We start from the raw sequence: 11943 nt of genomic DNA on the forward strand, positions 1-11943 counted from the left end.
GACGGGGGTCAGCTCGTCGCAAGGCCTCTACCTACACACATGACAACACAAACACAGAATAAGCGCACACAGACATCAGTGCCTTGAGTGGGATTCGAACCTACGATCCCGGCGTTCGAGCTAGCGAAGACAGTTCATGGCTTAGACCGCGCGGCCACTGTGATCTGCCTAAGATGGATATGGATTATGTGGAAGTAAACGGCCGTGTAATATTTCTAGGAACTGTCCCAGAATTTACTTCGAAGAGCCGAGGAAGTCTCAGTCAGGGTAGCCGGGACGTATTTGACTTGAAGCGGGAGGTCTACGCTACACTACGCTACACCGCAACGTTCGGATCCTAATCGTCTGAAGAAAATGACGAAAAGTTGAAGGCATGATCATGACCTTGTGATTCGATCCATGGACCTCTGGCATGCTAGCCTCTTGTAATGCTAATTTCTTCCCCTTGGTTTCAAGGCTTTTGAAATTAGTTAAAATAGTTGAGTCACGTGACTGTTTGGCAGTGTTACCAACGCGCTCTAAAGCCGTAGCTTTTCATCGCGCTTGTGTTCGTGTCAAAATACTGCTTTACAGAGATATTTAGACTTAAACTTTGGGTTTAACATCAAGCACTGAGACTTCTGCATCGTGATAATCCACTTGAAATACATTGTTTATAAAGCCGTTTTCCCATCTACTTTTCGCTTAGTGGGAGGTGGAGTCCAACTGGGTCCACTCGGCACGGCGGCCGCTGATTGGCCTATTGTAGCCTGCCCCGGGTGATTATGATGATGGAGAATTTGGTGGAATGAAGATTGGCAAGGGTAACCGAAGTACTCGGAGAAAAACCGCCCCAGCGCCACTTTGTCCACCACAAATCCCACTTGCCCAGACCCGGGTTTTAACCCGGGCCGCCGCTTTGGGAAGCCGGCGACTAACCGCTTGAGCTATGGAGCGGCCTTTCCATCTACTTTATTGTTATTTCTATCGTGTTTCTTTAACCATCAGTTTCGCAAAATAGTTCTGGACCTTTATTTGGAAAACATAACTAGTTCTTGAGACATTCTTTTATGAACTCGAAAGATCATTACCATAGTCACAAGATCACTCAGTAGACTGTGTCCTGACCCAGCCGAATCCTGTCTGTACTCTCACGCCGCATTTTTTAGTATCAGTTTTGAAGACATCATACCAACAGCGGCCTTATGATACATTTTGTCCATCAACTGTAGCTTTGTCGCCACAGACTTTCTGATTTTGCTTTTTTCCATTTTTTTTTTTGCACGAAGTGTATAAAGCGAACGCATGAATAAACAAGAAGATACGACACGGACCGCATAGAAAGCGACGCGTCAAATAATTCTTCTATTGTTGCGTATTTATTGCATTCCGCGGTATCATCTTTACTGAGCCGTTGCCTAGCACCACCACATTCCGTTTCTGCGCCTCGGTAAGGGTCCGTTAAAGTACCTTCTTGTGTTTCAGAGAAATCTGTAGGTTCGATACCGTTTTATGTTTCCATTTGCGTAGTTTACGCAACGATGGTGTCAGCAGAGGGACACTATAGCGTCAAGTGGTATGACGATAGGATGGCTGAATTGGAAAGGGGTTGGAAGGAAGTGGTTGCAGCCAGCTGCTTCAGACTTTGTCTGGAGAAAGTTATGAAAACCACAGAAACCCTCGGTCGGAGTAGCCGGTGGCCCGGCTCAGATTCGAAACGAGCAACTCTCGAATGCGAATGTGGTGTGTTACATACAGCTACTCCATTCCATTACATGTTAGTCTTAATGTGAATCTGTTGACATCAGCGTCCATTTGTCTATATCCGTCTAAATTGCAACACTTGTTTTACACTTCAATATATTCTCTAACACTTACACTACCTGTTTCGGCCTCAAAGGGCCATCTTCAGGTGTTTTATTACAGATATTCAATCAAGACCTTGTTAAAACTGCTACACTGTTTCGCTGTTCCAATTCATTTTAAAAACCACACACTGCAGTCCTCCTTTAATTAACATTCTTTTATAATTTGTTGTTTTACTTCACTTAGGGTGACTGGAACGTGAGGAGCAAGCTGCCGGGGAAAACATTTTAATATATTTTACAGAAGTGAAGACACCCTGAGTGAAGTGAAACAACAGATTATAAAAGAATGTTAATTAAAGGAGGACTGCAGTGTGTGGTTTTTAAAATGAATTGGAACAGCGAAACAGTGTAGCAGTTTTAACAAGGTCTTGATTGAATATCTGTAATAAAACACCTGAAGATGGCCTTTTGAGGCCGAAATATGTAATGTTAAGTGTTAAAGAATATATTGAAGTGTAAAGCACGTGTTGCAATTTAGACGGATATAGACAAGTGGACGCTAATGTGAACAATTGCAACGGGATGCTGAAATACAGAATCAAAAACTGTATTTGTTGGATACACTGAAGTTCATTGACGGAAAGATGGTCGCACTGCAGATATACTGCATGGTGTCTCATTACTTTCCCTTTACTTTACTATATACAGGCCGTACACATAAACTTTACTGTATCACTGCTCATGAACCGAAAGGCGCAGGAATGAGAATCAAATGCAATTGAGTATGTTGATTAGCTGATCAAGTTTATGATTGTGCCACTTGATTTTCCAGTTCCTTTCCACCTGAAGTGCTACAGCAAATGTACAAATGGCGTCGCAAGTACAAAAGCTGCATGGTTGTAGTTTTGCAATGATTTCACGAGTCTGGCTCTGTAGTTACAGTCAAACGAAATTTCAAACGGGGAATAAGGTGTCTGGGGCGTGAACATGGCCACCTACATCAAGTGCCGAGGTATGAGTACCCGGAGCTATACCTGCACCCCCTCCCCATAAACTTTCATGGCGTGGTGCTCAATTAGTTAAGCAAAGGGATAACTTTACTTTCTTCACTTTGACGCTACAGCCCCAATTTGGACCTTGGGCTACCTCCATGAAACTCTCCGTTTCACTTGGTTTACTAGATCTTAGACATTCGGTAGGACTCTTTGGGCAGGTGATCAGCTCGTTTCAAGGCCTATGCCTGTGCACAAACACAGAAAAAAAAACACACACAAACACTGTAAGCATCCATACCATGAATGGGATTTGAAGCCACGATCCCGGCTTCCGAGCGAGCGACTTACACCGCTCGACTACCGTGACTAACTTTTTTTTTATTGCTAGTGGGGTGGGACTAAGTCCCTTGTACTGCGGCCACTTCTGGCCTATTGTTAACCCCAGATGATAGGTGAGGGTGATTGTGGAGCAATTGGTGGAATTACGATTGGCAGGGGAAACCGAAGTACTCGGAGAAAACCTGCCCCAGCGTCACTTTGGCCACCACAGATTCCACTTCACCAGACCCGGGATCGAACCCGGGCCGTGAGTGACTTACTTTATTTTTACCCGTATCTAATTTCATGTACTATTAGTCTGTGCAACACAACGAGGCTTTTCTTACGAAAATGGTAATGGAGTTTTGAGCTTCATATAACGCATGGGAAATATTGTGGAGATACAGAATTAAACTCGCCCTACAACTCTCGATGGACTCCCAATACCAACGTTAATTTATAGCTTTATTACTTTCGGAGGCGAAATAATGGAGCAGGCATTCAGATTGAGAGACACTATCAGTCTGTCTATGGCTCTGCAGACCTTTCGTTGGACCTTGGCCGCTTTTTCAATTTCCCGATCTCTTTACACAGTCGGTAGGACTCTTTAGACGGGGGATGAGCCCGTCGCAAGACTGCTACCTACGCACAAAACACAGACGCACACAAACATTAGAACCCACGATCCCAGTATTTGAGCGGGCGAAAACAGTTCATGCTTTAGACCAGAGTTTCTCAACTGCCGGGCCAAGACCCGTTACCGGGCCCTCGTCTTATAAAAAGAAAAGAATTAACCGGGCTGCGGTCTCACATAGGTTGAGAACCGCTGCCTTAGACCGCGGGGCCAGTGCGATCCGCACTGAGAGACACTGTCTTCATTTTATTCGCGTAGTGCAAATAAATTGTTTCGTTTGCCGTGCTACTTTTTCTATTGGGGTTAGTTCGAATTTCTTAGCACAGGCTGTGACAGTCCAGAAATTCTGAATCTTCAGTTTCATTTTGAAACCAAAGGAAGAAAGTAAAGCCATTCCAGAATAGACTAGGGCATGTTGAAACTGTTGTTGATTCGGTGTAACTGTCTTACAGCATACTCAGAATAGGTTGTGTACACCTAGCTTCTTCTGCATTGAATCCGTCAGACAAACAAGCTGTGAAACCGAACTCCCATTGGCTGTTTATCAGCAGTGGGTCTATCCAGTGGGTAACAGAATTACAACAGGACTTATTTCTTCTTCGTGATCCGTTTGTTTGTTCGCCGAGCATGTCGAAATGTTGTAATAATTATGTGTATTCGATTATGAAAGAGCTGCGACGGTAGTAAGGACTATGAAATCGTGGAAAGTGTTTTGAATTTAGGATTGCGCGAACTAACTCTTTCGTGAGAAGGTGTGCTCCATCTATTATGGGAACGAGGTTGTGCCATCATTAGTTCCCCACATCCTAGGTCTACATCAGTTAGATACATCCGATACAAACAAAAACAAAAATTGACTGTTCCAGTATGTGGATGACCCACATCTCATAACGAATGGGAAAGCAAAGCGGCAGCACTTCATATTTTTCCAGCCTTGTTTAAAACAAAATGATGAGAGTAGTATAATATCTTCTTTATTTCATAATTCATTCATTCATTCATTCATCAGTAATCTGTCAGACGACAGGTCCACAGTCTCTTCCAAAACAGTTCCTCCACTTAATGCGATCTAGAGCTTTGTCCTCAGAACATAACCGTGATTGGCGCAAACTTGTATGCGACATTCTTTATGGGGGGGAGGAAAACAGCGTTATATTTGTCTACGGTAACAATTTCAGTTCATCCAACAAATACACACAACTCCCAGCCCCTACACGTTCGCAGACGAACCTTCGATCGAAAGAACTGTCATCCAAAATGTCAACGCTACACGGTCTATTTGCCGTTCCCACTGTCACCACGGAACTGCTGACATCTGGCGTGTACTTATCATTAATTTATTCAATCCTGGTTTATTTAACGACGCTTTCAGCAGCTCAGATTACATTGCGTCCAGTGACAGAACTGTCAGTGAACAATGCACTGGAAAATGTGTGGAAGGGAGAGGCTGTCTGATTTGATGTGCTATTCTGGCATTTGCCTTACGGACTGGGGTAAAGCAAGGAAACCTCAGGTAAGGCGGTTTCCGAGCCTAGATCTCAACCTGAGACCTCACATGTATGAAGCTCAGATGTTAATCGCACTTCCGCGAAGTTTGTTAAGTAGCTAGTACGCGTAGAACGAACAAAAATAAATAAATAAATAAATAACCGTGTTATCCCTTGACTGAAAACCAGAAGCGGATCGCAGAACAGACGTTCTCTCAAAACCTGGCATAGCGTTAAGTTATGCAGGAGATGAGTGTGGATGACCTGTTTGGTTCCTGGAATAGTACAATATGCAGTGGCGGAAAAGATATGGCATGTGTATATGTACAAATGAAGAAGCGGCATTTTTGTACCGGCACAACACTTCAAAGTAGGAGGGCAAATTATTCAAACTGAAATATGCAGATGACCTTGTGTTAATGGCTAAGGAAGAAACTGTGCTACAGGGCATGATTGATAGACTAATTGAAATTGGAAGGTGCTATGGCATGGAAATGAATGTGGAGAAAACAAAAGTAATGAAAATTTCGAGACAACCAACCCCAGTCACAATAAAGATAGACCAAAAACAACTGGAGAATGTGAAATGTTTTAAATATTTGGGTAGCTTGTTAACAGATGATGGAAGGTGTACTTGTGAAATTAAATCCAGGATTGCCATGGCAAAAGCTGCATTTAGCAAGAAGAAGAATCTTTTTACCAGCAAATTGGACTTAAATTTGAGGAAGAAACTAGTGAAATGCTACATTTGGAGCATAGCTCTGTATGGGGCTGAAACATGGACACTTAGGGCAGTAGATCAGAAACATCTGGAAAGTTTCGAAATGTGGTGTTGGAGAAGGATGGAGAAGATCAGTTGGACCGATTATGTGAGAAATGAAGAAGTGTTAATTAGAGTCAGTGAGCAGAGGAATATCCTACACGAAATAAGAAAACGGAAGGCTAATTGGATTGGTCATGTTTTACGCAGAAACTGCCTTCTAAAAGAAGTTATCGAAGGAAAGATAGAGGGGCGGATAGAAGTGACAAGAAGACGAGGAAGAAGACGTAAGAAGATGCTGGATGACCTTGGGGACAGAAGAGGATACTGTCATTTGAAGGAGAAAGCTCTGGATCGCATTAAATGGAGGAATTGTTTTGGAAGAGACTGTGGACCTGTCGTCTTCACAGATTACTGATGATGATGATGATGATGATACAACACAGAAAGTTACTTCCTAGCACATTCACGTGTCTAAACGCTGGTGTTACGTCATACACGAAACTAAGTAAATTATTTGACGATAATTAAGATCGCGGATGGGTTTGAGATCATTTTTGTTCATTTCTTCTATTTTTCAATAACAAAACACTTGTTCGTTGCTTCATCGACACGTACATGTGTGTACTCTCATTTCCTCAACGGTCACGTTCTTTCGTTATTTTAATAACTGGTTTCCGGAACACAGACAATTGGCATTCACATAATTTTTATATAGTTTTCCTTCTAATTATTAACATGAAGTCTATCCCCGGAAACTGAAAGAAGAGCCAAGCAAGCACCCAACTAGTCACTGGAAGTTCAGTACCGTAATACCTGCCTCACTTCGCTTGCCTGCCCCAGACGAACGATTAACAACTGCAGTAACTTATTTGCAAGTATTTCCTCACAAATATCAGTATGAGATAAACGTAAATTTCATAATAGAATTCAGACCGTAAAACTCTAAACTCATCGCACAACGAGAAGTCCTGTTTTTACACGGGCACTGACGTAACACAGCAATGGTCGAACTCCCTAGTACAAGGTATCCCGTTTGGCCGCCGATGGAGTTTCAGCCGTTAGGCACCTCACTCCTATGATACTCGAATGTCAGTTGCAATCACCAGATACGGTGGGTAATATGTAGCTTATCACAGGCATCCACCAAACCTGATTATCTAATACCTACCTTAACGATATCCTTTTCTTTTCATTGGCGCTACAGCCCTCATTTCGGCCTAGGCCTACCTCCATGATACTCTCCGTTACACTTCGGTTTTACTAGATCTTAGACATTCGGTAGGACTCCTTGGGCGGGTGATCAGCTCGTCGCAAGGCCTCTACCTGTACACAAACACAGAAAAACGCACACAAACATCCATGCCCTGAGTGGGATTCGAACCCACGAACCCGGCTTCCGAGCAAGCGAAGACAGTGCATGCCTTAGACCGCTCGGTTACCGTGACCAGCTAACGATATCCTTACTGTTCTCAGTAGAGACACAAAACATTGAGTTTTTGTGTAGGTTGTGGAGGTGTATTATTCAGTGGTGATGAAGTTGGTCTGATTTAACGACTCTTTTCAACTGAATGGTTATATAGTTTTCAATGGAAGCATGATTGTGAATGCACAAGGAACTGAAAGTTGCAGTAGAATGGTTAGTACTCATTGTCCAGACTGAAGGTTTTACGGTTTTCCTCAGTCCCGGCAGGCAAATGATGAGATAGCATTTCCATTTTCCTTTCAGATCCTCACAGATATACTGTTGATTGCCATATACTCTGAGTTAAGATAACCAACATTATTTTTCACATGGACAAATATGGCAGCATATAGGAAGCTATAAAACATACTTTTATTATGAATTTTAAATGGATAGCATTTATGAGGATCAGCTATGCTTTAAGCAGAGTAGGCAGTTTTTTTGCAAACTCCTAACTAACTGAAACAGTGTAAATATTTACAGATTTTCATCAGACTCGTTGACTGTATGGGATTACACTGTTCCTAAAGCCAATAGGGATAATGGGTCATTCCTTTTTTTCTTCTTCAGGGATCCAGGCTCTCTTCATCTGAATAGTTTAATTTCAGTGCCTGTTTTGTTATCCTCTTTATCTCCATTCTTTAGATATGTAATGGTCTGATCATTTGATAGTTGTGAATTTTACTAATATTTGGAACATGCAATTTTCATCTGATATTTATATTTTATTGATGATGAAGTCTTGTGGTATCCAGTATTAATCATAGTCATCTCACTTGTGCCTGTTTCAATCTTTTGGTGTGCCTGTTCTTTCAGTATTCAGGCTTTTCCACCATATTTCAAAGTTGCTTTTGTCTCTATGTCATGTACTGTTATTTTAGTTTCTGATTTCTCTTAGTAATGACTTACATTTTATTATATTATAGTAATCTTGTTTGCAGATCTATTCCATGATCTCAAGTAAGGTTACTAAATTGATTGAACATTATCTAGAAATGATTTTTATATTACTATTTATTGTTTCCTTGCAGATAGTAAGTCTGAAGACAGTATGAAGGTTGTAGAAAAAGCAGAAGAGGAATCATTGACAGGTGTGGTAAATGGGCATGATGAAATTGCCACCAACAATTCTGTATCCAATGGACGCAGTATTTTGACCACAAACGGCCATGAAGAGGATCCCAGTTCCAATGAATTGGGTAGTGATTATGCAACTGACAGTGGTGATGCATCATCAGTGTCCAAAAGTCAGGAGAGTAACAGTTCAGGTGTGAGTAGTGTAATCAGTGGTCACAATGGGTCTGAGGAGAACATTGTGGAAAAAGGTGAGGTGGAAGCCACCAAAGAGAAAGAGAAAGAGGACAAGAAGGATGACCAGGAGATAGTGTTAATACAGGATTTGGGGTTTACAGTTAAAATCATGAGTCCTGGTACTGAACAATTTGACATACAAGTTTCAAGCATGGAATTAGTCCAAGAAATTCACCAGCTCTTAATGGACCGAGAAGATACCTGTCATCGAACCTGCTTCTCACTACAGCTTGATGGAAATACACTTGATAACTTTGCAGAATTAAAAAACATTAAAGGATTGAAGGAAGGATCTGTTATTAAGGTCAGTTTTTAGCCTATTTCATTATTTCATAAAGAAATGTTTATTAATTTATTTAATGGAGCTTTCTAAAATGCAAAGGTTGTGTAGCATGAATAGTTGTATAATTATTAATAACAAATTTGGAAAGATGGGAAATGAAGTGGTTATCACCTGTCCCATGAAAGTCCCAGAGGGACTGTGGAAAGCTATGAATAACCTCAGCCATTGTAGTCACCCTCCAGAATAAGACTGAAACCTGCATCCTTCCTTATATGAAGTAGGAATGCTAAACACTGCAACATTTGGTCTTGTGTGAGCACCATGTGCATGGGGATGGTTGTTCGCCTGACTACCTCTTTATAACTTTCAAACCAGTGGGCAGATTTGATATTAGATCTCCCGTCACCCTTCTAGTTTTTCATTTTACTCCACCAGTAAAATGAATGTAACAGCTATATAATCTGGGAAGTAACGCTAGCATCATTTAACGTAGTATTTTGACATTTTGTATTTTCCCACATATTTAATGTTACTTTATCCTTTTTAGTCATAGACCACGTTTCACGTCCATACCATAAAGAATTAGGAGCCAGGATAGTGCAGTCAGTATAGTGACTGGCTATGGGCTGAACAACCAAGGGGTCAGAGTTCAAGTCCTGGTGGCGGCAAGAATTTTCCCTTCTCCAAGTTGTCCAAACTGGCTCTGGGGTCCACCCAACCTCTCATCCAATGGGTACCATTAACTCTTTCCTCAGAGGGGGGGGGGGTTGTCAAGGTGCCAAGGTCAAGAAAATGTGATCTATACATCAGCTCCCCCATATGCCTTCATGGCATAGTGCTTAATTAGTTAAGCGCAGGGACAACTTTACCTTTTCTACCATAAAGAATTGGTTAGAGGTTGTTTCACTGTGTAACTTCTTAAAAAAATTGTAGCTGTGGGTATTTTATGGCACCTGCAGAGGACTATTATGTGCAAAGTGGAATGATAAATGGATGGAAAGTAAAATTTGAGAACTGCCTTTCATTTTGATGTTCTCTTTGCACAGAATGCACGAAATGAAATTATGATGGGGAGATTGTACATGTTCTGGTGCTTGTCTGTATATTTGATCCCTGAATGTATTGAACATATGGATTTTGATGAAATTCTGTATTACCAGTCTACACAAAAATTTCCGGGAAAATTTTATGTTCATCCATATCACTACATTACGCGTATGTCCCTTACTTAATGCAAAGCACGGCTGCGCCATAGCTCAAGCAGTAGGTCGTTGGCTTCCCACCGCGACGGTCCGGGTTCGATCCTGGGTCTGGTCAAATGAGATTTGTGGTGGACAAGGTGGCGCTGGGGCAGGTTTTCTCCGAGTACTTCGGTTTCCCCTGCCAATCTTCATTCCACCAATTGCTCCACAATCACCCTCACCTATCATCTGGGGCTGGTGCAATAGGCCAGAAATGGCTGCAGCACGAGGGACTTAGTCCCACCCCACTAGCAATAAAAAAATAATAATGCAAAGCTGTACAAAAATTGGTACATAACATAAAGTATGTTTCATTAAGATTTGCAAACTGCATTTCAAAAGTTTTATATGATGCACTCTTAATGGGATGTAAGCAAAATTATATATAGTTTTTTGGAAGATCTCTACATAATCATACAGCTATGATGAGATTTTGAAGTCATTTAAAAATAATAATTTCTTAAAGTACAATTTGCAATATGATCACAAGAATATGCAACATTGCACCTTCTGGAAAATGTAAGCATCTCACCCGTGAAAGTTGTGTTACTACTGTGCCATTCAACTTAACAGTTTAGATGGCTGGGGAGATTACCTTACCAAATACTTATGTCCATATCATGCTGTTTGTGAGAGATATCTGTTTTGGATTCTGGCTGGGAACCAGCTGTATTATCTTTGAGTTTTGGTGATTTTTCTCATTCCTTCCATTTGAATTCCATAATAGTATATCGTAATGCTTATAGTCATTTCTGTTTCCTTCACAGTTTACCACTCATTGTCACTGTGCCATATTACATGCATTGCAACAGAAGTTAATTAGGCTAATTGGTTCTAGAGCTCAAGGTTTCAACACAGTAACATTGAAGCCTGTGATTGGGCATGATCCTGAGTCAAGGTCTAATCCCTCTTGAGCCTTACAATCATCTCTTGGATATTCAGGTTAATGTTATGCTCCCATCTCTTTTTCAGTCTTCCATCTGGCTACTTTCTAAGAGTGTTCCTCTTCATAATTATGTATGGATATCGTTTTCCCCTGCCCAAGCTAGATGTCCAACATATAATGACCTCCTCCATTTCATCATCCAGTCAGTTCTAGGCAAATTGTGTATGTAATGGAGTTTCTCATCGTTTAATGTCTTAATGTGTTCTCTTTGGCTCAGATATTTCCTTGAATATTTCTTTTCTGGTGTACTACATTTCCTCCATGTAAAAGTTCACATTTCACAGCTGTACATGGCAAAAATGGGTCTTGTGTATATGCACACACATAATATTTGGTGTTCTGGAAAGTGAATTGGCTGGGAGGGGGGAACTCCTTTCGACCCAAATAATAACAAGTGTTTCTTGAATTTATTATTACTGTCATTTCATCATAAATCTCATTTAGTTTGTTGTTGTTCCCAGATGCTTAGTTTTTTAAATATTTTAATATTATATAACAGTTGGTTAATTGTCTTCTGCAGCAGAAGTTTGTTTGCTGCAACCTGTGTTGTACGACCAGCACATCAGACGTATGAAAGAAAGTAATGAAAACAGTAACATCAGAGTATTTATAGCATTATAAACCTCCCAGTTATAATAGTGAAGTTACAGGGCGCCTTAGGGTCGTGCCATAGCTCAAGCGGTTAGTCGCTGGCTTCCCTCTGCGGCAGCCCGGGT

General features: G+C 41.2%; 1 protein-coding gene across 6 annotated transcripts in view; it reads left to right on the forward strand.

Annotated features, from left to right (window-relative positions):
* Positions 1–11943, forward strand: part of LOC111866266 (clustered mitochondria protein homolog) — a 125801-nt gene that overhangs the window by 69126 nt on the left and 44732 nt on the right. For all 6 annotated transcript variants that reach the window (XM_023855047.2, XM_023855046.2, XM_023855048.1 and 3 more), the window contains one exon: positions 8478–9061. In XM_023855047.2, the coding sequence (XP_023710815.1) occupies positions 8478–9061 (584 nt within the window). The remainder of the gene's footprint in view (positions 1–8477; positions 9062–11943) is intronic.

Source organism: Cryptotermes secundus, unplaced genomic scaffold, assembly GCF_002891405.2.
Source record: "Cryptotermes secundus unplaced genomic scaffold, Csec_1.0 scaffold1025, whole genome shotgun sequence".
NCBI lineage: Eukaryota > Metazoa > Arthropoda > Insecta > Blattodea > Kalotermitidae > Cryptotermes > Cryptotermes secundus.